General features: G+C 41.4%; 1 protein-coding gene across 1 annotated transcript in view; it reads left to right on the top strand.

Annotated features, from left to right (window-relative positions):
- The window catches only part of ZFHX4 (zinc finger homeobox 4), a 173926-nt gene that overhangs the window by 24494 nt on the left and 121882 nt on the right, over positions 1–27550 (top strand). Inside the window, 2 exon segments of the mRNA XM_087825449.1 lie at positions 1–825; positions 1706–2208. The exon segment at positions 1–825 is cut by the window's left edge and continues 1811 nt beyond it. Coding sequence (XP_087681575.1) covers positions 1–825; positions 1706–2208 — 1328 coding nt within the window.

Here is a 27550-nt window from a genome sequence, read left to right on the forward strand (position 1 = left end):
ACCAGCATGGCTTTGCCCCCAGTGCGCCCGGCACCCCGGGGCCCGGAGGGGACGGCTCTCCCGGCAGTGGCATCGAGTGTCCCAAGTGCGACACGGTCCTGGGGTCCTCGAGGTCTCTGGGTGGTCATATGACTATGATGCACTCAAGGAACTCCTGCAAAACCCTCAAGTGTCCCAAGTGTAACTGGCACTACAAATACCAGCAGACCCTGGAGGCCCACATGAAGGAGAAGCACCCCGAGCCCGGCGGCTCCTGCGTTTATTGCAAGACTGGACAGCCTCACCCCAGGCTCGCCCGGGGCGAGAGCTACACGTGTGGCTATAAACCCTTCCGCTGCGAGGTTTGTAACTACTCGACCACTACCAAAGGCAACCTCAGCATCCATATGCAGTCCGACAAGCACCTGAACAACGTCCAGAATCTCCAGAACGGCAGCGGCGAGCAGGTGTTCGGCCACTCGGCCCCCGCCCCGAACCCCAGCCTGGGCGGCTGCGGGACACCCTCTCCTTCCAAACCCAAGCAGAAACCCACCTGGCGCTGTGAGGTGTGTGACTACGAAACCAACGTCGCGAGGAACCTCCGGATTCATATGACCAGCGAAAAGCACATGCATAACATGATGCTGTTGCAGCAGAACATGAAGCAGATCCAGCACAACCTGCACCTGGGCCTGGCCCCGGCCGAGGCGGAGCTCTACCAGTACTACCTGGCCCAGAACATAGGCCTGACCGGGATGAAGCTGGAGAACCCCGCCGACCCCCAGCTGATGATCAGCCCCTTCCAGCTGGACCCCGCCACCGCGGCCGCCTTGGCCCCGGGACTCGGTTAGTAGTTAACCGCTTTTCTACACTCCTGTTAGCTCTCATCACAGTCTGACTTGGCCTGACGCACCCAGATGGAGTGGTGAGTGCAGACAGTACTGGGGACAGCTTACTGGAAGGGACTTTCTCTTTAAGCTGATAATCAGACCACTTGGGCTTCACTTCAAACCTGAATTAACTCCGCGGGGGAAGCCAGTCAGGGAGTCAGGGCAGCCTGGGAAGACCTAGCAAACTTTGTCTTCATTCCGCGGCTTCATTAACAAACGCGCTTGTGCGTTTTGCCTGCAGTCATTAGCTATATACCTTGCGAGGTTTATAGCTTCGATTTTGGCAGTTATTCCCTAAAATATCAAACTTGAGCTTCCAAAGGGGAGACCATTATTTTTGTAGTGAAATATTTGTAAAAACTATTTTCACGTCTGTGATTGAAGATAATTAATCTAAGGGTACCTAATGCTGTTACCTTATCGCGGGCATTTGGCCAGAGATTACAGGCACGCCTACAGCATTAGCCAGATCTCATCAAGCTTTAAGACGAATTGCGAAATAGCAATTAGTGCTTACGCAAGTTTATCTAGGCCCTTAAATCGCAAGCGAGCACGTGGCTGTTTGTTATGGTATCGATCACCTCTCTTGCCCTCGAAAATACAAATTTCAGAATGACATCATGCCCAGTAGGAGTAATTAAAGCAATCTGATGAGGGCATTTAGAAGTTGAAAGGGATGATTGTAATTGATCCCAATTCAATCCTATTACAGCTTTTTACGGTTTAAGCTCTAGAGAAAGCGCGTTCCTGGTCAAGACTTTAGTTTGCTGATTCCTTTGTGTGTGCTGTGTTTTCTAGCATCTATTTTTTCCTTTTAATTTTTTTTCTTCCTGTAGTCAATAATGAGCTGCCGCCTGAAATCCGGCTTGCCAGTGGTCAGCTAATGGGTGATGACCTGTCCCTCCTTACTGCAGGAGAGCTGTCACCTTATATCAGTGACCCAGCACTGAAGCTATTCCAGTGTGCTGTGTGCAACAAATTCACCTCTGACAGCCTGGAGGCCCTGAGCGTGCACGTGAGCAGCGAGCGCTCGCTCCCTGAAGAGGAGTGGAGGGCTGTAATTGGAGATATCTACCAGTGCAAGCTCTGTAACTACAACACTCAGCTCAAAGCCAACTTCCAGCTCCACTGCAAGACTGACAAGCACATGCAGAAGTACCAGCTGGTGGCCCACATTAAAGAAGGGGGCAAAAGCAACGAGTGGAGGCTCAAGTGCATCGCCATCGGCAACCCCGTCCACCTGAAGTGTAACGCCTGTGACTACTACACCAACAGCGTGGATAAGTTACGCTTGCACACGACCAACCACAGGCACGAGGCGGCCCTGAAGCTCTACAAGGTAAGAGTGCCATCCCCGCTCCCTTGGCACAGATGCGGGAAGGGAATGTACTGTTTCAGAGCTTGGAGCACAAATCTGCAAGTTCTGAAAGAAAACATAGAAGGGTCAGGTGCACAGTGTCTGCTGAACGTCACTACGTGTTACGCTGAAATCCAGGGAACTGGAGAATTTATCTGAAGGACTGGCCCTATGTCCCTTTTACATCTATCTCAGTGGCATTGATTGCTTCTGGTTTCCCCCAAATAAAATAACTTTTCTGAGTATTTTCATGTATAAAACAATACTTTTAGACCTCTTTTTATTGATTGATTTGGGGAAAAAAAGCATAGTATACCACTCATGGCTAAGGGTGAGTGTTTACAGGGAGCAGAGGGCAAAAGTTGTGCTACCTCCTGATATATCATCTTTTGTTTGGCGACACACCCGGTAACTCAATGTGTGCGTTTTTGCTTTTTTTTTAAGTTCCTAGTAGTATCGAGTGAACATACTATCTCTCCCTTAGCATCAGTTGAAAGTCTTAGCTCTGTTATTATTTTGCATGACTTTTCCCAGCTAGTAATGTTTTTATACCCCCAATGGGTGTGGCGGGAGTAAAAATGTTCGTTCAATGGCAGATGTACTTTTATCTTCACTGGGAGGAAAGGATGCCCATGGAACGGATATGTGTACGTGATGAACACCGTCCCTTGCACAACTTATCTTGACTTTTTCTAAACCCTGATGACTGGTTAATTTATTTTTGGCAGTTGGTTGACTGGTTTGGCTTGATTGTCTTGGTTCATGTTCACATAGAACAGATTCATTTCTTTGATGAATAACTTGGTAACTTACTGAGAACTTCTTTTGTCTAGAGGACATTAAAATTCAGAAAATATTGCAAACCATTCGTCATTGTAACAAGCTCTAAATATGATTATAAAATCCATTTTGCAAGTGTTATCTATTGATTTATACTAGAAATCAGTGATAACTATACTATGAAGAGCCGACCAGAGATTGTAACACCTATGGCTTTTCTAATACTGCTTCACACTATAAACACAGGACAGGAAGAGCAGATTGTGGTTGTCTGGAGCACGTGCAGGAATTATTTATTTGGGTTGGCCACGCACTGTTTGTTGAGGTTATTTCTGGAAGTTCAAATTCTAGATTGATGTACAGAGTGTAAAATTCTAAAGACGTGGCGGGAGAATTTGTAATATTGTTCCTGTGATTTCTGCGCGCCGAGGATCAATAATGAAAGCATTAGATTTGGGTTACACAGTTTGAGGGGAGTTCAGGCTTTGGTGTAAGATGGAAAGCTTCTAAGTTGATGGTATTGAAAATATAATCTAACGAATTAATTGTATTATAATTCATAGGTTTTACAGCAACAGTTGACAACCGTTCAATTGTCAACTTTTTTTTTTCTGTTGGTACCTGACCTATGAAAACTTTTAGAACACCTAGGAGAAAAACAAACAAACATTAAGTTTGTATAAATAATAGATCTCAACCCTGAGAGCTGGATAGAATATTCATGAACTAGGTTTTATTCACACAGCTCCTCTGACACTTTATATTAACATGTTGTGAAAAGAAGATATAAATGTACAGATTTTTCTGTTTTACTGATCTCATGTGGGAAGCTTCAGAAAGGTAGAGTGTTACTGTTTATTTTCTCAGGAAAGGTTATTTAATCTAATTGTTTGGTGATTATTTAGACGTGTGTCTGTGTGTGTATTAAGTTTATCCATTCATTCCATGAGTGTGGATTGACGGCCCTCACTGTCTGCAGAGCAATTTGCTGGGTGCCAGAGTTAGTCTGGAAGTTCCTTTGAAGGGAGAGTTGGATATCGTCTGTGAGTGGATAACAACCCAATGAGATAAAGCCTTGTTTATAAAGAGGGTTTAAAGCAGAGAGAACCTTAGATCCCAGAACCAAAGGGTACATATGTCCTCTTACTTTAAAAATGTTATGTCATATAAAAATTTTCCCACCAATTCTTCTTTATTTGCTTATCTCTTAAATACCCCAGATTCCCTAGTAGTGTAATGTCTAAAAATGGTCAGCAAACACACTTTGAACAAACTTATCTTTAGTTAAAAGAAGATTGAATAGAGAAATATTTGAGCTGTTGCAACTGGGTATGGGGCCATTGAATTATAGTATTTTGCATTACCCCTCAAGGAGCTTTCTTTATTTCTAGTAGTAACTCTAAAAGTCCTTCAGAGTAGCAATGTGTTGAGGATGCCATTTCTAAACTGAGTTACAAAGACAGTGTGAGTCATACATAGAGAGAGGATTTTCAAGTGCGGTAATGAGGATTTTAGCAAGCTTGGTTGGCTTGTGTGAGCAAAATAAAATTGCTTCATAAGTAACATTAATTGCTTTTAAATGAGAAGCTAACAAATTGGCCGGGGCCTGGAAAAATGATGGTTTGTAATTGGCTAAAGTATTAAAATTAGACTTAAAATAGTTTCTGAGTTAATGACTAGACAATAATCTCCTATATAAAATTTATTTTCATTAAGAGCTTAATTTACATCATTTTGCATCGGGAATTATTCAGACTTTACAGGAAAGTGACAAGTAGCAGCTATAAGACAAATGCAGAGCTGTGAGAATCCAGCTTTTCTTGTTATTGACAATGTATTGATTCACAACACTTTAAACGTGGTCATATGTCAGCTCAGGTTGAATAGACTACCTCTTGCTGCATTACCTAAACGAAGCCTGGGTTCTCATTCCAATTCTAGGGGGTTAAAGGTTAAAGGTTAAGGGTGAGCTTAAAAGCATCATCTGCCTAGCTGCTTAACTTTAAACTGATCAATTTAATGAAAATCTGTTTTACAGATGTTGTGTTAATGTATTTGGCAGGATTTAGGCAGCTTTAACATTAGACGTATGCTAGTAAAAATTATTTCTTTATTTGACCAGAACAACACCTTTCCTTTTATGTTTAAGGTAGAAAGCTTGTGGGTTATGGTATTTTGGCAAAGAACCCGGAGGCAGAATGTGTTGATGATCTTTCCATATGGACTCAAAAAAAAAAAAAAAGAATACCTTTATGTCTATTGCTAAGGATGGCTGCAGAAACAAGCAACACCGTATTCATTTTTGGGGCAACATTATTTTCCTGAGAATTTTTTTCAAAAGAAGTTTTCTTAAGAAAATCTCACTTATTTCTTTAAGCAAAATTCTCTGAAGTGCTATTTTGATTTCCCCCCGGAAATTTTCATGATGAAGCAAAATTGGTCTGGGAAATTAAAACAATAAAATGAAACGGCAGCTTGCCCTTAATCTGCTCTTAGTGTGTGAAAGTGTATTTAAAGTGAGGTTAGCACTAAATGCAGAGAGCTGCAATCAGTGTTGCAAGGTAAAATGGGCTGCTATATAGCCATGTCCATCTAATGCAAAAACAGTGTTTCTCAGCTGACCACATTATTAGATTTTATTATATTCGTCTAATTCCATGCCTTTGCATCCTCTACAAATTCTGTCAGTTGATCCATAACGAGTCTTCAATACGCATTTGTAGGATTAATAATGAACTAATGGATAAACTGGAAAATGTTTTCAGGAAGCCCCTTTAAAATGCCTTGCAATTTGGCCTGCTCCTTATATGATCCCAAACTTTTTTGAAAGAGTCTAGGAAAAAATATATAATGAAAAACCACTTAGCAATACACATTCAAGGTGAGAAGGAACAAATAAGACTTGGGCGATATTTCCAATTTACAGTTCCGCTGGTTCTTGGCCCAGAATGGCCCAGACAGCCCCGGCCAGCTGATCGGGCCCCCACCATCCTCTGTGGGACTCCCCACACCTGCACTCCCCTGCTCTTGGGATAGGATGTGTCTTTCTAAGCAGGGTGCTCACAGCCTTGCTGGTTCAAAGTCAAAAGCTGAATTGGCCTCGCTTCTTTCCTTCTTGCATCTGCGAGAAGTGGAGCAGGGTAGCCTCTCTGAATTCCATGATGCTGTTTGCATATTTGGGTTTCACACTGGCTGAGAGCAGTCGACGAATCCCTTGTCTCCATGGTGAGCAGAGACACACACGTGGGCCTGGGTCCTAGGTAACTTTCACTGTAACATTTCCCCAAGGAACATTTTTGGAGTTTTCTCATTACCCACGTTACGGATGAAAGAATCCGGGTTAAGAACTAAAATCCAGGTGTGGGGGAGGGTCACAGAAGAGACTGCAAGGAACCGCGTCGGCAAAAGTATGTGGCAAGGAAATAAAAAATGGAATAATTAGCCTCCCTTACGTTTGTTTTGTGGTTTTTGCTTTTTTTTTACTAGTAGGATCGGTTTGGAATTAACAAAGAATCACAAGGACTTTCGTTTCAATAGGCCTGAGTCCAACTTTGCAATTTAAAATCAAATACACCAGATATGTACCACTGCAATTATGGAACTGTCATTGTCCCAGTGTGATGGTGAAAGGTCAGGAGATTGTGTGGGACACATTTGCATAAAAGTCATTGTGCTGGAGGAAATTGGAATATGTGTGTGTATCTAAGAAACCAAAACAGGTTTTTCTCAATCTTACTCCAGTCATTTGTTTAGATGAAGAAAGCTGTTTTCAGAGATAAACAAAAGTTATTCTTTTCTGTTGCTAAATGTTAACCTGAATATGGAAAATTGTGCACTTTTTGTATTAGTTTCAGATTCATGTTCCTTTCAAGGTTGAAATGCAGTGTGAAATTCAATTCCAGTTGCAAGATTTATTTTAAAAAGTAATCACAATCTGAGTTATTTTATTGCACCCTCCTGTAGAAAGCCAAGGCAGAGGTTGAGGAAACGGTTTCCGCTGCCGAACAATACGTGCTTACATAATACTCAGGACAAATGAGTACACAGATCGAATACAGAGGAGCTGGTTAGCTAATAGCAACTAATAAATCACCCGTGTTCTCAGGTCGCAGTGTCATTGGCCAGCCCGATCTACTACGTCTACTTCTGTTTTTAAGCCTGACATTTGCTGAGGCAAGGCCACGTGTTCGGACACGGTGACTCCGGTACAAACAGGGACTTCTCACTGCGTTCTCAGGGCGAGGGAAGTACTGCAGGGTGAGCCCAATCCCTCTCTGTAGTTCACTAGGAAAAAAAGTCACCCCAAATCTGTGTATCCAAATATATGATAGAGAGATAGACAGAGAAATAGATCGATCGATAGATAGAAAGAAGGATGCATAGATAGATGATAGAGAGATAGAAAGGATGGATGGATAGAGAGATGATAGATAGCAATTCCTAGAAGGATTACTTTAGACCAGGAGTTAGCAACTCTTTACATCTATGTTAGGATAGAGAAAATGATATTCAGTGTGTGAAATGGTTAACAAAGACAGACAAAAATCTAAAGAGGGAGAAGTGCGTCACTGGAAGCCCCCTCTTTTATTTTCCACGTGTCTTTCCTTACCCAGAGCGCTCCTGTCTCCCTGCGTGTCAGGCTCACATGCTCTGCTCTGCTTTTCTGATATTCTTACCACTTTATCCCACCTAGACCTTCTCTCCCTGGAAGTACTCCCTGTGGCAAGATTATACATCTAATTCCCCCAAGAAAATGGGCATTTCTTTAATTAAGAGAAAAGAAGCCTTTTGATAAAAGCCAAGTAGTGCATCCAAAGGTGTAAATGACGTTCAGGCCGTGCCCAGGATGCACGTTGTTTAAAAGGAGCCGCTTCCTCTGAGGAGTCAGCAGGGGTGCGGGGTTCAGTGATTATATCGGGAGCAGTGATTGTCAGGATGGGGACCGGGGAGGACCGTGCTCCACCTTAAGAGCTTCCTGCATTTCTCTTCTTCCGAACACACGCAGGCAGACAGAAACACACACATGCTCACACTCACACTTCCCCCCACCTTGTCCCGCCCCCACTGGAGACACACAGTCAAAATTGGCACCGCCAGTCCCTCCCCTCGAAGACCACACCACCTGGGACTTCACGATTTATCTCACGGACTAACTGGTGCTTGTTCGATGGCCTGTGAGGCGCAGGTCTGGCGTGACCAAAGGCAGCAAATGGCCTGTGGGTCGCCCACCCCGAGGTCCCTTAGGTCATGCAGACCAAGGTGCCCTCTCACACTGCACGTGCCCTCCCCGCGTGCTTCTTCGGCGTCAGTTTCCCGGCCCCGTCGGTGGAGCTTGTTGAAAGCTGCTGCAGCGCTCGAGCGGGTCGGGGATGCCATGCGGGACGCAGCCAGAGTCATATGTTAGCCAGGCCTCGCGCTGCTGAAAGGGTCTTGGCCTGGGGTGGAGGGAGGAGGAGCTGGCATGTGCATAATGACCGCGTTCTGCTTCCAGAACATCTGGCCTGCCCGCTTCTACTGGAAATGCTTCCCGGGTTCGCTGCGAGTCTGAGCCTGTGCTCGGGCTGAGTTCAATTAGACGTGGAGATTTGTTCATTATTCAGATAATTCAAGCCTTAGACGGCACTTTTCCCCAAATTATCAGTGTATTGCATGAAGGCTTACGATGATATGATTTATTCAAAAGAGGAGCACCACCGGAGGCCCAGCCCCCTCTCGCCCCTGAGGAAACGTCCTCAGATTCTGGAGCCTGCTTAGAGTGTGCTGTGGCCCAGAGGCAGGGTTCTGCTTGCAGAGTTCTCGAATGCTCGCCCACGTTTTACTTCTCATAAGTACAGAAATGTTTCCTGAGCACTTACTATGTGCCAGGTTTTAAAATGTCGCTGTGTACGGGGGCTCTGTCCCATTACTTAGGGTAGGAGCTAAGCCATCTCCTCTAAGGCGATGCTTGCTAACTCACTCGGGTCTTCCACTGTGGCAGGGACATTAATAAAATCAGAGGTTGAATCCACACACTAGCCATCAAAAACTTCTATGCTTTGTCACCAGTGGTTGGTCTGTCACAGGACTGAGTGTGGCCGCTCTCTTGGGTCACCAGTAGATGTAGAGCATGGTCACTTGCGTATCTCAGCTTACGCTTACTGCCCTCTTGCCAGGCAAGACTTTATTGATCAGTGTCAGGCAGGTGGTGTGGTGGGAATGTGAGGCCAGCATAGCACTTTTCTACTAGTTGGAACATGTATGTCGTTTTTCATGCACTAGGATGACACTACCGATGCACTGCCTAGAAAACAAAGAAGGGAACCACTCAGTCGAGAATGCAAAACGTGGCAGATTTTAACTTCAGTCAACCCCCTTGTAGAACTAGGAGGCTCATTTAGTTTGATGCTTGGAGAATCTTTTGTAAATTTAGTTTACAATACTGTCAGTGAGAGTTCTGCTTTAAAGAACAATTTTTATAGCAAGCTGTTCTGGTATTATCCCAGATAATAAAAATTGTGTGTGGCGACATTTTATTTTACTTGGTTTTGTAATCTTTTACTAATGTTTTAGTTTTCGTAGTTTAAGGAAACCTACTTTTGCAGCCTTGTAGGTAAAATACAAGTTGTGATCATACTCTCAATAAATATTGATTCATATTTTCCTAAAACCTTTCTTTTGTTAGAAATATTAGCTAACATAGAATATACATTTCTTTTTGTTGCTTAAGGAATAAATGTTAAGGTTATATTTTTCCATAAAGCAATTTTTAAGGAGTGGTGTAGAGGAAGGTTAGGGTTGAAGAATTCTTTGTGCCTGAATTTCTGCTGATAAAATTAGTGGAATGCAGGGCTGAGGGAAAAAGAAATGAGCTATTGATAGGTTCGACTGTATTGCTTAACACTGGTTTGGGAAGAAAGCTTTTAAAATATTGATTTTTTAAGGCTATGATTATGTGCCCTGTGTAAAGAAGAGCCTCACTGATAGCTAGACTTGGCTATTGACTGTCTATATATGGTTTATGAGATATTGGCAAGAACCTTACCCAAAATATCCCTTCTTCTGATGCCAGACTGTCTGTCAACAGTGATGCCATATTGGTAATGGACTTACCCATTTATCACTTTTCAAAATAGCTCTACTTTTTGAAGAGAGACCCTATAGTGACAGTTGTAATGAGCTAAACTTTCTTTTAAAAATATGTTTTTATTGATTTCAGAGAGATGAAGGGAGAGAGAGAGAAAAACGTCAGTGATGAGAGAAAGGCAGGCTGGGAGGCTCAGTGGCAGACGTTTTGTCTAAGGCTTAATCCTTCTGGAGTCCACTTTTATTCCTTCAAGTTAACAGATTCTCTTAAAGATGCCGCAGATGCCACGTAACCTAAGGGCTGGCCAGACGGGTTTGAGTACATGCCCATCCACTGGAATGATGAACTTAGACTTGTGGGGCCATCTACAAGCTAGGAGGAGAAACTGCTCCTTAAAATCGCCACCTGAATATTTCCTGTCACAACAGAATTCTTTCACTTGAAAGAAATTTCCTTATACTGGCATTTGGGGGTGTTTGGTTTATTAAATTGAAAGGACTAATAAGATATTTATCACTTCTGGTGCCCGAGCCCTTGGTGCTTCCAAGTGAAGCACCTGTGGAAGCTGCATTCATTCATCCAGGCCACCAGGTGCTTCAGCAACAAGGGACGAACAGCACCCCACCGACCTAAGCTCGGGGATGTGCCTCCCTAAGCATTTAACTTAGCACACGCATAGCCGAAGCTCGGCCTGCTCTCTGCCCAGGATCCTAGTCTCTTGTCCCTTTTCCTGGCATCTTTATAATGACTAGAGGAAGTCCTAGTCACCTGCCACTCACTAGGGAATTTTTACAAAGCAATTTTGCTTTGAATTACTATTATTCTGTTTACTTTTATCTTTCACTCCTGCCTTGGGTCCATTTAGGTGCGAGGTTCCAGGAATGTCCCTGCCACCATATCTTTCCAATGCACTGTCTGCCTCTCTCTTCTCCTCGACCTCTTGCTTATGTTTCCAGTGGAGGGCCCCAGATCTTGTTAGAACTATTTACAGCCACTTAACTTTGAGATGCTTGGGGAAGTCTTGCCTTCTGGAGCCTGGCTACCCGATCCTGCAGAAAAACTGCCCATCATTGCCATTGCTGCAGTTGGCCGTATTCAAGACTGAAATGTTTTTTGTTTTTTACTAGAAAGTAAGAATGGTCTGACTTTTGAAACAACAGGACTGTTCTCAGTAGAGAAGCTCCCAAGCCATAGCCGGCGTGTGTAAAGCACGCAAGAACATTGTGGTAATTATACTGTGCAGTGTCTTTCAAAGACTTTAAATCTTTCTAACTATTCGTTTGGCAGGCCTGAGAACAAGACAAGCATATGTCCCGAGGGCCTAAAATCATTCATTGTTCAATTGTGGGAAATCAGGTAGCAAGTCTAATTGCCATAACCTCTAAAAGAGAGAGTCGGTTTACAGGGTCTTTTCCTTAAACTCCATATATAGTCAGCACTTAGCACTGAAGGACAGAGTAGGTGACATCAGACCTGACCAGGGAAGGGGAGGCCACAAATGATCCCCAAGTTTTGTACCAAATAGTGTCATTCTCTGAAACAGGATTAACATGCCAAAATGGGAATTCTGGGAACACCAGGATGTATTTTCAGAAGTTATTTTATTGGGTAAATTGGTATTGCACAATACTTTGGAAGGAGCAAACTCTCTCGTATTTGCTATTAAAACTCTCACGACTTTTCTACAGAGGCCCCATCCACAGTGTCTTTTGAGAAATAATTTGGCTAAAAGCAAGTTCTGGTTTATTGTGGGTTTGTTTTGTTTTTTGATTATTGTAATTTTTATTAGCAGATTAAGTAATTAAAAAAACACACTTGGATTTTTCCATGATGAGTCGCCCTGAGAAGATACTCCCTAGTCTCATAACCAAATTCTTTAAAAATAAGTCCAAGAGGAATTCATAAATAACTTTTGTTTCCCAGGGAAATATAGTCTTTGGCTGTCTTAATTCTTTAAGAGAATTAAGATAGGCTTTATGAAGAATTATTTAGTTTTTAGATTATTCATAGCAGGGATAGAATTAGAATCTTTAAGTCATAAATGCAAAACTGTCTTTCTAATTGTTTAATTTTTTCAACATTTATTTAGATAATATAATTCAAAAGAAACTCTCAGGTATAATATTTACTCTTAAGTCCCTGTATCATGTACTAGGTCTTTTTATTCCTTCTTGTAAAACCATTGATACAGAAGTACATTGAAATTGATGTTCTTTTTTTTCTCTTTATGTATGCTAACACTTTTCCAGAAAGTGAACAATTTAATTCTTTGCCAATGGGTGCAGAAAAATGTAGATCCACTCAGGTCCCATGTGTTAGGCGATTACAAAAGCAAAATGCCAGTATTCCAGTGATGTCTTCGGCCCTCTTCCAGGGAGACCTGCTTATACTTGCTTTGCTCAAAGCCTGGAGCAAATTGTGTGTGTGTGTGAAACAGAGAGAATACAGTATGTAAAGACTTATTTTAAAAAATTGATGAAGATTATGAGTTAATCATTAATGCCACTCATTTTGTTTTAAAGTAGATCACAGAAATCTCTTCCTGTACACTGTAAGTGTTCTCAGTCCCTAGAGATAATAAACCTTTGATGATGTTGTGCAAGACTCGTCAACAAGCACAGGAATCAGTTCTGAATGTACACATGACTAATCAAAGGTTCAGGGAACAGGATATCATTTGGTAAAACTGACAGGTTCTCCAAAAAGCAAATGGCCTCACTAATTGTGGCAGCATGGTAAGCATTTTTACCCCTTACAAAAGGCAGGTCCTGGTCCTACCATTGCAGCAGGTTTTGTTTTGTTTTGTTTTGTTTTTTTTTACAAATGCTTGAGTACTAAGTCTTTCTAAAACTATTCTTAATAGCAAAGTTTTCCTCAAATTAATATCTGCCGAATTAGTTACTCTACTAGCTTCCTCTTAAAGTCACAACAGATACCACAAGATGCTTACACTCAGAAGGATCCTTGAAATTCAGGGAATTTAGGTAACCAGAACAAGTTTCTTCAAGTGATCAACTGTCAGATGTCCATGGTGGGAAAATGATGGAGTATGAAACCAATGTCCACAATGAAGCCTGAAATTATATAGAGCAATGGCACTAAATGTTTCAAGAATGCAGCTGGAAATAGGAGAGGACCTAAAGTTGTATGCTACTAAGTCTACTACATGGATAGTACAATGAATGCTGAGGCCATTGCCTTCTGTCTAGCTGCTGCTTTTTTATTTGCAACAACCTCATTGAGCTATAATTCATATAGCATGCAGGCCACTCATTTTATTAAGTGTACAATTAAATATTTTTAAAAAAAATATTCACAGTCTTATGCAGCCATCAGCACAATCAGTTTTAGAACATTTTCAACACTCCATAAAATCTCCTGTACCATCAAGCCCACCCCCTCACCTTCCTAATCCCAACCCAGGTAACCGTGAACTGTTTCTGCCCCTATAGGTTTGCCTGTCCTGGACACTTCATGTAAATGGAATCATATGTTATGCGGTCGCTGGTGATTGGCTTGTTTCGCTTAGCGTAATGTTTTCAAGATTCATCCATAACTGTCACATGTATCAGTTCTTCATACCTTTTTATTACAGAAATTTGCGTTGTGTGAATAAACTACATTTTACTTATCCTCATCAGCTGATGGGCATTTGCGTTGTTTCCACTTTTTGACTGTTATAAATAATGGAGATATCAACATTGTGCACAAGGTTTTATGTGGACATATTTTCATTTCTTTTGGGTATGGAATTCCTAGGCGTGGAACTCCTGGACTGGCAATCACTAATATTAACTGGATGCTCATACTGCCGGTCAGTTCTTATTTTCTCCCTGGTCAGTTCCTTCTTCGTTTTCCTTGAAAGAATATTACATATTTTTATCACCTTCTCATTGCTCTTTATCTCCGCTTCACTCTGGCTACAAGTTCAGTGAAAACATTAATAGGACTAACACTTATTGAGCAGCTACCAGATGGCAGATAATCTCCTAAATTCTTTAAATACAGTCAAATTTAATTCTAAGAACAGCCCTATTAGGTAGGTACTATTATCATGCCCATTTTGAAGATGGGGAAACTAAGGCAATGAAAGCTTATTTAATTAATTCATGGTCACAATGCTGGGAACAATGGCAAATGAGTCGGGATTGGAACTCAGATGGACTGGTTCCAGCACCCATGGTCTTAAAAGAGACAGTGTCACTGTGAAGATACTGCTTTGGGAAGGGACACCTGGCAAGGAAGGTCTCGTTTGTGGCAGAAGGGGTGGAAATAAGAGTGTAACTGTCCTAGTTGACCTCTGAGCAACACACATACCCCAGAGAGAGGAGAAGGAAGGGTGATGAGATGGAGTGAGATTTAAGGACTTTGGAAGGGGGAGTGAGGGATAGTAAATTGGAGAAACCACCGATTACCGTGTGTAGGCTTTAGTTTTTTTTTTTAATGTCAGAATGTAAACCATTTATTTGGTTCATGCTGTGTTTTTTGAAGAATAACTATGAACTGAATTCTTTGTATTTGTAGGAATGAAAAATTGGTATATTTTAGACCTTGCATTTATGGAAACAGGTCATGTCCTATTAATACACAAATGCTTATTTGTCTTCCTCGTTGAAAATGCACTGTGCTGGACCCCAGTGGCGGGTAGGGCAGACCCAAAGGGGCTATGAGGCAACCGTTCTCAGGAAGCTCACCAGTTTTTAGAAGAAAATATGTAATATATATATTTTTAACATATCTTTATTGATTTCAGAGAGAGGAAGGGAGAGATAGAAACATCAATGATGAGAGTCACTGATTGGCTGCCTCCTGCACACCCCCTGCTGGGGACCGAGCCCGCAACCCAGGCATGTGCCCTGACCGGGAATCGAACCACAATCTCCTGGATCCTAAGTCGATGCTCAACTGCTGAGCCACGCCCTGCCTGGGTGTGATATTTTTAATACGTGCTTTATTTTCTGTTGTGAATTGTTCCTGTTAACAGCTTTTTTGAATTCCAGAAGTTTGCAAAAGGACATTTTTCGTATTTTACATAACATTTTTTAGCAATATTTACTCCTTGGTGACACCTAGAAAGTTAATACTTAGCAATATTTACTCCTTGGTGACACCTAGAAAGTTAATACTTAGCAATATTTACTCCTTGGTGACACCTAGAAAGTTAATACTTAGATTTCCTGTGGTATTTGGGGGAAAAATTAGATTCTTTCCTCGAAAAACTCTGATAAAGAGTGCGGTTACCGTTTTTGCACCTATGAAGGTGTTGCCCCATTGTGGAGAAGTCACTCACAGCCACGGCGTAACCTGAGTCTTCGCTATCTTTTGCGCCCCCCCCCCCCCGCCTGTCCCCACCTGAGTGATGTTTGCAAACATGATTTTCACATTTTCATAATGGTAATGGTATGAATAAACTGAAATATTACTTGGTGCTTTTTTGGCTAACCAGAAGAATTTTTTTTTTTTCTTTTTGTAGGTATGAAACGTAAATATGCTTATTTCTACTTTCTGATCACATTAATCACTGGTAAAACAGTCTTACTGTGTTACACACAGCTATTTCAGGCATTGTCTTTCTTAATTCAGGCAATTAGAAGTGTTCCTTGGAGTTTTTCATTTCTAGAGACTTACCCATCTTCGCAAAGCCTGTGGACATGGGTAGGGTGAGGTCAAGGGTTGGGCTTCCAGCGTTCCTACTGTTAGAACATAACATTGCATAATTTCTTCTTTCTGTTTTGCTATGAAAATATTTCAAGGGGAAATTATGCAAGAAAACATGGTAAGCTCCCCTATTATCTCATGCTGAAAAAGCCTCTGGAGCTGCTTGAGTCTGAGACACAGTGAAACTCAAAGACTGACCGCCTAATTCAGCACTTAAGTCTTTGAACACTGAGGAGCCTAACAGGCATTGACAAGGTGGGTTTCACATTTGATACCCCCCATTATTAATATGTTGGGAGCGCAGTGTTGGGGGAAAGTTGTGGGGTGATGTCTCAGAGAAAGGCAGAGAAAGCTATGCCTGCCTATCTCCCTCTATCTGTCTAACTCAAGAAAAGTTTAAAAGAAGGGTTCGGCACTTTCTGTCTTAAAGTGTCCAATGGACTTTGTGACTCCTAATGTGGTTTTTGGCAAACATTTCTATCCTCACTTAATCTATTAATAAATGGGGAAAAAGAAAACGCTCCACTGAGTTGAGTAGATCTTAATTAAGGTACAAAAATAACTTTGAAAAAAGTATTCCGAAGCTTTTCTTATGGTGTTTGGAAAATATTACTGGAGCCTTAGCACATCTGCTTGGTGGGCATTGCTTTTCGTACATGGAGATAACTTCTGCTTTTCTTGTTATTGGAAAGACACTCTCCTTTTAATTTCTGTAAGTGCACTTGGTTACACTATTATATCTAGGACTTGTCGTGGCTGAAAAGCCCTTCTTAAGTTTATCTCCCCAATTGAAATTTGCTTTGAAGAGCAACGTAGCTGTACTCATCAAGTTGAAAAGAGATAAAGGCCGCTCCTAGAAAATACCTATTTGTGTATCCTTTTATGTGCTTTAACTTCGATACCCGTTCTTTCTCAGAAGTTTGCCCGCAGAAAAGGGACTGTGTATTACACTTTTAAATTCCAGTTCTCAAGTCTGCCAAGTGTGACTGTGCAAATGAGTAGTAGTAGGTGGCGCTCCCAGCTGGAAGGGGAACGTTTAAAGCTTCTGTGTCTGGCATTCATTTGATTTTTGCCTTTAGGCTGATACCACAATTTTTTCATCTATGAAATGGGTTCTGAGTTACGTTATGATTAGAAAATGAGCATTAATTTAACCAACTTTGAGATGTGGTCTAAACGTAATCACTCCCGTGGTTCTCAGGGCTGAATTTATTCTGAGCCTTACCAAGTATCTCATCTTAAATTGCTGATGTAGCTACACATATATCAGATTGCTGGTTTTCCGTTCATTTTGTTTAATTTTCAAATGTATGTTTATGTTCTTTTCTTGTAAACAGGAAGCAGGGTAATAATCATATAGAGAGAAATAACTGAACTACATCTCTTAATCTCCTGTGCTTTATTTACTTACTGACTAATCAGTTCACTTATTCATTTATTGAGAGCTCACTCTGCCAGACCCTGTGCAGGGGCATAAGGATATGGCAGCAGATAAGTCAGACACTGGCCTTGCCCTGGCGGAGCCTATAGTTTTAGTGGAAGAGACAAGCATTAAACACATAATCACATATTAGGCAAGCAACTAGTTATTTGCTATTGTAGAAAATAATGTAAGCAGTCTAAAAAAAATATGGAGCATGTAGTGTGTCTTTAGTACAGAGGTATTTGTATAAATCAGAGTCTTCCTCTCATCTGGGAAAAAAGTGAAGAATTTGAATGAAAACCTATGTGGAGGTATTGAGAAAAGTTGCAGGGGGCTGGGCTGCATTGGCTTCTCTAGATAGTGGCTGTCAAGGAGAAAGGCGTTTGCTACTGAGATTTTATCGGAATGCAAGCACTTTCAAACTTTTTGGAGTCATGAAGTGGTTATGGAAAAAGACATTCTAGAAATGGCTGCATGTCCAGTCCAGTTCAGAGATTTATGCAGAAGATAGTGTGGAAGGCTAGAGGAGAGAAGCTGACCACTAGGCTCCGTGCTGGAAGTTTTAGAACATACTGATTCCAAGGGTACAGTCTCTTGGGGGGGTGCATTCGGGAATCTTTACATGTAAAGAGAACCATCCTGACAATCAGCCAGGTTGATGATGACTGGACTAGAAGATTTTGAAGGTCTCTGTAGATCTAAAGACTCCATGAGAAGACAGTGAATGTGGGGGTTTTACTAAGCTTGGCTCCATTAGGTCTGCTCCTCCCATGTCCAGGGAGAGAAACTGTCTTCTGTCATCATCTGTGAGTCCCTTTCTTTCACACACTGAGATTTTGCTTGGGTCAGCCGATGCTGCACACCTTGTCCATGGAGGTCACAGAAGGCGTAGTCCGCTGTCTTACTCATAGTTTTGCCTCCAAGGACGAGAGTCTGACGTGTTTTGATATACAAAAAAAAAAGTCTCATTTTAGTAGGAAAAATGTAAAACCTTTATAAAAAACACCTTATGTACAAAACAGCTGTTCTTCTATTGAAGGGCCTGCCCTTCAGTGACCTGTCAGACCAAGAACCCACTTTTTGATTCCAGAAGTTGGTTAAAAAATAAATCTAAGGCCCCTGGATTGAATTTTTTAGGGATATCTTTTTTGGTCAGTTTTTGGAAGCATGCTTTGCCTCATCCTAGTTGCAGAAATCTACTATCCTAGTACACAGATGTCCCCAGGCAGCAGACACATAGTCTATTTTCCGAACAGGAATCTTATAGGTCTCTGGAGAGCTCCTTCCACATGCCCGATGGGTTGTATGCTCATTTGTAGCTCACTGTAATGATTCTGCAATTTTTCATTTTCTTGCTATTCTAGGACAGCAGAGTCTGAGGTTTGTTTTTGGAATTTTACTTCATAGTAGCATATTTTCTCTCTCTCCCCACCTCCATCAATATGGATAAATGCGTGTGTGTGTGTGTGTGTGTATATAGACATGTATATCTCTTGATACTATTTATGAAAGAGAACTGTGTATTGTATGGTCTATAATTGGACAATTTTACTTTAATGCTCTCCTGTACTCTTCTCCCAAATTATAACATGCAATACAGATTCATTGGCAGCCACAATGACAACCAAAGCTAAAAAGAGTAAATAAATATGGCGCCCAAATTCATGAGCAACAGAATCCACCCTGTCTTAAAACCTTATTCTGGAAAAGTTAATTTTATTTTAACCACTTGCCAGTGAAAAACTGGATCATTGTCTACTTCATATAGAAGTACCTTTTTTATAGACCAACTTGAAATAATCAATCAATTCTGTACTGACCCCAAGAGTTACATTTTAAAATGTGGATTCACTATAAAATGCCAATACCAGACTGTATGAGTCCCACGGACATTACAACCTGTGTCCAATGAGAGACCCAAACAAAACAATCCCTCTCCCCACGGTCCAAAAGAGTCAGACTAATAAAATAACTGGGTATTTTGGTTTAAAAAATCAAGCCAGTTATTTCAAGGGTTTGCTGATAATTCAACTGGCTTGATGAGATGCTGAGTACAGCTGACACACATAGCTGCGTGCAGGACAGAAGTTTCCTGACCTCCTGGGGTGGGCCCTGGGCCTCTGGGACAGGGATAGGCTCAGTGAACACACACAGGTGTTCTATAAACCTTTTGGGGTTTGTGCTTAAGCAAAAGAGACCGTACAGTATTGCATGTTGGTGTGACCTAAAGCATTTTGCTCTGCTGTGACCGACAGGTCATCCTCCTGTATGAGCGCAAGGATATTTCATAGTCATAATCTGTTAGTACCAGTGAGCAGTGCCACAGATTAAAGCATTAACGGGTTTGCGTTGCTCGAGGAAGCCCCTGATATAAAACACCACGAGGGGAAGGATAGGGACGGTTTATGGTGACACGATTCTACTGCCAGTGGCTGGAAGCCTTAGAATGGCCCTTCACTGAGAGCTTGAATGACTAGTTCATGATGCAAAACGTATATCCTTACGATACAGAAAGCCAGATACACTCACTCTCAAAGGGAAATGGTTTGGTGACTGGCAGGCGACAAAAATCAAAAGAGGCTACCCTTGTTTTCAAAGAAAATGCAAGATTTTGCTGCTTTTCTGCAACGTACGTTTGTGGCTGAGATTTTGGCCAAATCGTTAAAGTCGATACACAACTACAACCGGAAAATATGGAAATAGTTGTGTAAGTTATGGAAGGGATATCAGAGCACATGCCCCCTTTAATTTTAGCAGTGGTCTGAGAGAGGAATGCATTTATTACTGTAGCGCATTTTGTATCCACGTAGGCATTTAAACGATTTTTCTTACTTCCCTCTTTTAGCCTAGATTATGGATATATTCTGAGAGAAACTTATGGGAAATAACAATTATAGAGGATGAGAACCCAGGCTTAAAATTATATGCACATTGAACTACAATATTTCTTGCCATTTGTAAAGTATCTTCCGTGACTATGAAAGGGCAATATTTTTCCAATTATATCTGGTTTAGCCCACAAATGGATTACCTTATAAGAACTCATATAAAGTAAAGAGTCCCAAAATAATTGGAAGTGTAAGGACAGATAAACTGGGCATATAAATGCCCTGAGCAAATTTCTCTCAATAGCATTCACAGAGCAGAAAAAGAACTGTCTTAACTCCTGCTCAGGACCAGACAAACATTTTAACCCTCGGCGTCACGAGGCTGCTTATCGACAGGGAGTGCCTTCTGCATAATTTCTAGCTCAGCCCTCCAGTGTCTGCAAAATGACATTTTGACTCTCCCCGATATTAATAACCAGATTTGATCTCAGGCCTGTCCAAGGTCAGGTGGACTCGCCAGGTCAGCCTGTTTGTCTGTGTGCACGAACTGTGACATCTACTCAGAGTGACAGGTAGAGGATGGGGGTGGTGAGACAGGGTGTTAACCTTCACAACACCCAAAGGAGCCTCTTCCTGCTGGGAACAAAGCGGCCCAGGGGCTGTGGCTGCCTCCCCCCCATGCTCATATTTCACAATGCTGCACTGTTGAAAGAATGCATTTCGGAAGAGGTAAATGATTTAATTCATCTCAATCAACACAACAATCCGTACAGGGTGGGGAAAAAGTAGGTCTACAGTTGTGAGTATGGGAACACAGTTTATTCTTGTTATGTATTGTTTTATTTTCCATATGAACAACTGTAAACCTACTTTTGCTCCACCCTGTATTTGCACTATTATTTCCAACTTTTACTCAGATTTAACAGTGTTTTGTGTGGGTTGATTTTTAGTGACTTTTCCTTTCTTTTGGTAAATGACTCAGCTATGCTGGAGTATGGTATCATCATTCCTGAAATGCCCCTGGATTCGCAAGTAAATGATACAGAAGCTCTAGTCTAGGGTATGGGGCGAGACATATTTTAGAAACCAGATAAGCAACTTTGGAAGCTCCAGAATTTGTAGGAGTTTACTATGAAACATATCAAATGAACTCTTAAAAAAAAATCTTGCCTCTTTTCTGAGTAAAAATTCCTAAGAATCTCTTTGGTTCCTAATTGATTTTCTAAGTCAGTTGTTCATTGAATAGATAAGTAGTGCCTGTGATATTTGATTACAGAGCAAGGCACCCATTTAACCTTCTGTTCTCTCCTGGCCAGGATTTCAAATACAATAGAATGTTCCTCCCCGAGGCTCAGCAGGATTAGACAGCAGCAGTAATCCCTGATATGCTGAAATAGACCTGATAGAACTTCACCTCACTTGTTTAGGATTATGCTCATGAATTCAGCTCACCCACCAGCATTAACCCTTTAGGGAGTTGGGCTGGGGTCCTTTTATCAGTAAAAGCTGTCAATGAGCAGAAACCTATTAATAAATTCGAAGGCATTTTTTCTTGACCACAGTATAAGAACAATTTGGAAGTGAGAACAGATGTGAGTGCTCTCTCTAAGTGGTTTTTCCTCCCGAAAATTTTGCATTTCAAATATCTGTGTCTCAAAATTTCTATTAATTTATCTTCTTGAATATAATTTGTGTAAGAAACTTTATGGAAAGTCCTGGTTTGTGTAATAGCTTTCCCACCACGGTCATGGTTAAATCGTCTTGTGGGGGTGAAGGATGAGTGACTTCATATAAAGTAGGACCTTGATAGTCTAGGCTAACTGGAACCCGGGCAAATATGAAAATCCCCAAACCTCATTTTAGCTAGTGGTTTCCAATCTCTCCTTTTTCCTTTCATTAGAGCAAATTCCAGAGATTTGAGTTTAATTTTCTCTCTTTCCCCTCTGGGGGATATGAAAATGACCAAGAGGCAGGAAATCACTGGTAAAAGGTAGAGTTAATCCAGGAATTGGACAGTCAGACCCATGTTAATCAAGAGATGAAAGGAAGAGCACTCTTTCAAGGCAAGTGGTGGCAGTATCTGCCTTTATCATGGTTTAAAAAAAATAATTTGCATTGAATTTTGCTCCTGACCTATTAGGCCATCAAAATGAGTTCCTCTCAGAGTCACAGGTTTGAAATGGGTGATAGGTGACAATGAACACAGTCTGAGAGCGGCCCCCCGTCGCTGTGGAAGTGATTACCCTGACTCACCCAAGTCTTCTTGTGTTGACTCTTTAAATTCACAGCTAGTTCTATTAATTATTTGAAATAAGTGGTTCTGATTTTGATGATTAGACGATTTCCCACCATGTTCGTAGGTTTTAGAAAAATGTAAGTTTTATTTGAGAGATCTAGCCTCCAAATAATGCCGCGACGGTGAGCATGACCTCGTGGCCCAAGGTAATATTTCAAGGTCAGAGAGTTTAATGCTGAACCATTGGGTCACCTACCTCCTTTCCTGAAATTGCTTTTGCGAGTGGTTCTTGGAAGGTTTGATTAGAGAAACCATTTGTTTTTACTTGAAAAGTTTCATACAACAAATACAAGCACAATAAAAAGATAACTGCAAAGAAGTTTTGGAAGTGTTTGCTGCCCTTTATCACATCCCCCATCCTCTAGATTTGATGATAGCAAAGTCAAGGTGGTAAGTGGAGAAATACGATGTGTACCTTGGGCTTTGAAGCTTAGTTCTTTGTAAGAACTTAAGTAGATCCAGTGAGTAAATGGATGGAATTAAGGCTTAAACAATGGTCCTGCTCTCATAATATTTTGGTTTTGTTTGGTAGCGAGTGAGGAGATTCTAGGAAGTGGGGAGTTGTGACTTGAGATGATTCTGGCCAACCTTTAATTAATAATATTTCCTTTTACTTACTCTTTGTACGAAATATCTAATTTTCACGGCTTTAGAGAGCAAAGATGATTTCTGTTGTTCAATGTAGGTGACATATTATTCCAATTAATTGGAAAAGTGCTCCCATGGGGTAGATGACTTGAGGACGGGGCCCCTTGACTCTGTCTGACAGTGGGCCTCGAATTGCCCTTTTCTCCCGACGTACTTTTACATATGCTGTTGCTAAGATTCCAGTTCTTTGTTGTATGTTATAAAATTCTATTGCATCAGCATGAACAAAACAGAAATATTATAGACGTGAACCTTTCACCCCAAAAGACATATAACAGATTGAAAAGCTCCAGACCAGGGTAACAAGAATGCTTGCAGCCAGCATGGATGGCTCTGCAGATGACTAAAAGCTGGTATTAATAAATCTCGAAGGAAGGATAGGGGCAGAATTTACTGAAGTCCATGAAATAATAAAGGGACGTGAAGCATGTGCCTTTTGTATTGCATGTCAGAAAGAACTAGAAATCCTTCCATGTAACTGAGAAACAAATTTCAAAGTGACAGAGGAGGACTTGGTGTGTGTTTGTTTTTCTATTTGCTAATAAAAAGTAATTTACCTCAGGAATAATTGAGTTAGAAGATTCTGGAAAAACTAATTCATCTTAGAATTGTGAGGACAAAGGAGACCTTGAGGACTCTCCTCCTTGGCAGACAGGCAGTATGAAAACCATCCCCCAAATAAGTCCATCTGTATTATTTTTAAAGAGAGAGAACTCGTCTAGCGGTGGCCAGTGGAATGCTTTGTGACCACAGGAACAAAGAGATGATGACTGCAGAGTTTTCAGCTCTGAAGCAAACTCTTTGATTTTGCAGTCTTGGTATATATAATGTGCTGTGGCAAAAATTCTTACATTTTTTTATTGATTTTAGAGAGAGAAGAAGAAGGGAGAGAGAAAGAGAGAGTGAGAGAGAGAAACATCTATTTGTTGTTCCACTTATTTATGCCGTTGTTGGTTGGTTCTTATCTGGGCCCTGACTGGGAATTGAACCCACAACCTTGACGTATTGGGAAGATGCTCTAACCAAGTGAAATACCTGGCCAAAGCCTTAAGTTTTTAAAAGAGCTTTGCCTCAGTAGTATACTTTAAGGCCACTTTTTCAGATACCCGGGGATGTGCAAACTGAATTAACACATGGTCCTTGAGTAGGAATGATGAGAGATAGACAGGAGCAACTAGTATGCCATATAAAAAGCTCTTGCATTTTGAATCACTACGTAATAACTATTCAGTGTCTACTGTATTGTTCAGTCCTCATGACAGCCCAGTGAAGTACCTGCAGTTATCATGGCAATTGTACAGATTAGGAAATGGGCCATAGTGAAGTCAGGTTTCTCACCCAGGGTCCTGCAGATAGTTGAGGGGCTGGGATGCGAACCCAGACCTTTCTGCCTAGAGGCTGGGCTCTCAATCATTGTTCTTTACTTCTAACTTCTTCAAAGGCTGACATTATCAATCTGTGGTCTGTGGACACCTAGGGCATCCCCAGGTGAGCTTCAGGAAGGTGTGGAGGGTGAATCTCCCGAGTGTACAAAGAAGTGTGCATTTCCCATCTGAGGAGTGTCCACACCTCTTATAAGAATCTCAGACCCTATAAGTTTAAGAACAAGCATCCTGGAGAATAGACATGCAGAGCTACAATGTAGTAAGACCTTTGGCAAGTGGAAGAGAGTTGGTTAACTGGACGGAACAGGAAGAAGACAGTGATCGGATGGAGCCTAACAGGATTTGGGAAGGTGGATGTCAAGTTTGGAGGTGGGGAGAGGGGAGGTGGGGAGAGGGGAGATGGTTGAGTCAGGAAAGGGTTGTTTGTTTCCTTCCCAAGATACAACTAGGCTGGTGCAGTTGCAAACATTTGCCTTTTAAGCAATGGGAGACTGACCCACACATCAGTAAAAGCAGTACATGGCCGGCAAGTCCGTGGGTCCGAATGAACATGGGAGCTGCCCTAACTTCAGCCCCACCCCATCCCTGATCTGTAGATGTCAGCAAACATTTCATTTCAAATGTGATTGAAAGAATCCCAAGTTTCAAAAGTAAATAAGTGTATTGCTTCACATTTTCAGTATCAGTAAAATAGAACAATGCTCTCCCAATACATAACAAAATTAGTATTGATATATATTTCTGAATCAAGGGAATGAATGCTGACCACACCAGAATTACTAATTTTAGCTAGTATCCTTCAAATGGAACATGAGAACTAAGTTTTACTCAATTTGATAGTTGTAGGTACCACGCCTATGATTATTTTTTTTTATAAAGGGTAAAATATATAGTCATAGCTCCTAATAAAGTCTCTGATACTGTTTTTTTAAAAAATAAAGGAATATTTTATGAGTTGAATTCCTTCATCAAAGTATTATTATGTATGTCATCAGTACGAATGAGTTAAAACAGGCATATTCAGGTGAAGTAACTTTTTTCAGAACTGTTTGACTTTTCAGAAGAGTAATCTGTTTTATGAGACATTTAAGCATATGTGTATTACAGGAGTGTTAGTTGTTGAATTACTAATATTCATATTCCTTTATAAATTCAAAATGTAGTTTAAAAATAATGAAACAGCTACGTCATCAGTGTCCTGTATATTTTGAGTGAAAACCATTTTTCCCTAAAATTATAAACATTCCCTTGGAATCCTTACAAAGCCAAGGCTACAACTGGCCTCCAAACTGGCCATCACTGCAGAGAAATGAAACACAATGGTAATGCCTGCGTCTATTCCGATTGATCAGAATGCAAAAATGAAACCAAGGTGAACGTTGGAAACAATATTTTTAAAGCCTGGCTTCCTATCATAAAATGCAATTTCAAAACTGTGGTTGTGCCTGCACAGCGTATACCTTCGGAGAATTCCTCATTAGTCTGTCCCTGAGGCCGCACTCCTAGTAATGGAGCTGCCCTTTTCTTCATTCTTGCCTTTCAGAGCAGGGGTCGGGGGAGATTAAAATAATCTTCAAAGCAGACAGCACCGCGCTGAGTGGACCCTGGCATGCAAGCTGCGTTGGGAGAAGCAGCCCATTTCAGCTCCCCCTGCAGATGAGACTTAAGTACCCACTCCGAGCAGAGTATTTAGGCAGAGATTCATCCAGCCTGCGGAGAGGCCTGGAATCATGTATCTTTCTCTGTGTTTAGCTCACAGAATTATCTAATACAATCATCTTTTGTTTTTTTAATTGTGGAAGGGATCTGGAATTCCAGTGATTGTCAGGGAACAACATAAAAAATGGCATTGGACGGAGCTTTAAATTAAAATGAAAGTGAAACACTGTTAGGAACAGCAAGAAAAGGTAGAGAGAGGGCTAGTCGCTTTTTCTCTTTGAGAATAAACCATCAGAGTTTATTGCCACTAGTAGTCTTTCCTTTGGGGTCGCCTCGGCAGTGAAAGGAAGGATTGGGTACCTGCGAGGGCTGAGCTCCCCCTCGGCCGACCCCGAGCCCGGGCCTGGGCACTGTGGCGGCGGGGAGCCTGCCGGAGCCCAGGCCCCGTCGGTGCTGTGCGTGTGCAGGGGATCAGCGGAGGCCTGGAGCCCGGGCCCGTCAGGATAATACCTTTCATTTAAAGGAGAAAAGAAATTTAATAACGGATGTTAGGGGACTATTTTAAAACGCGTCCTCATTGTAGCTTTGTGTCGGTGCTATTTGCGAGTGTCACAAATAACACTATAAAGAAAAAAATATTCATTCATTTTAGCAACCGTTCCTTTTGCACTGTATTAAGATATGCTCACATGCTGTGCCCTCTTTTTAAGAGTGTGCCAGGATCAGGTTTTCTTTTTAGTATATGGCCCCGGTAAAAGTCAGCCTTCCAAGTGTCATATGTTGCCGTGGACCCCAAACCTCAGCAGAGAAAGCCCAGCTAATATGAGACACATGCTAATGAGAGACTGATTTTCCATTTTCAGTGTTTTATGCCCATGCCAGATGATGTATCCAGCTAACCACTTAAACCTCTCAGTAAAGGTTTGATAATAGATGTCATTATTGAATGTCCTCATGCATGCCCCTTGGAAACAAATGATCACCTATTAGAGGGTAGAGACAAAACACATTTACTTGAATGAAATGTTTAATAAAGTACATCAGGACTTGTTTTTATTGGTATTGGTCTATGAATACTTTATGTGCTAATTTAGGGCTTAGGAGTACTTAGTCATCCGGGCTCTCCAGTCTGAAAAAGGCATGCACCTTATTATTATAAACGCCAGCCTTTAATGTTTAGAACATATTTATAAAACATACTTGTCCTCTTCTTAAAATTGAAAACATCTGTTCCAGATTTTCTGTGAAAACGTTGCGGACATGGGAGCCTGGTGAGGAGGCAGCCTGCCATCTTGGATGGGAGTTAAGCTGACAGCGCATTCTGCACCAGCGAGGCTGTGAAAACAAACAAGAACAGGCAGATGGCTCATTTAGTTTAGTAATTGTAATTTGTTGTTCATTAAAAGTAATTCCCACGCAGGCATTCTTTACTCCGACACAGTATATGCAGCATTTTACTCTATAAACCCGGCCTCCTAATTTTTTCTTTAGCATAATGTGCACTGACATTTGATAGGCAGTTGATTAGGGCAGAATGATTTCTTTAGAGTGAAAATTAATTATAATTTTTGCAGCTCTCATTAG

This window comes from Miniopterus natalensis, chromosome 16 (assembly GCF_054644295.1).
Source record: "Miniopterus natalensis isolate mMinNat1 chromosome 16, mMinNat1.hap1, whole genome shotgun sequence".
Taxonomy (NCBI): domain Eukaryota; kingdom Metazoa; phylum Chordata; class Mammalia; order Chiroptera; family Miniopteridae; genus Miniopterus; species Miniopterus natalensis.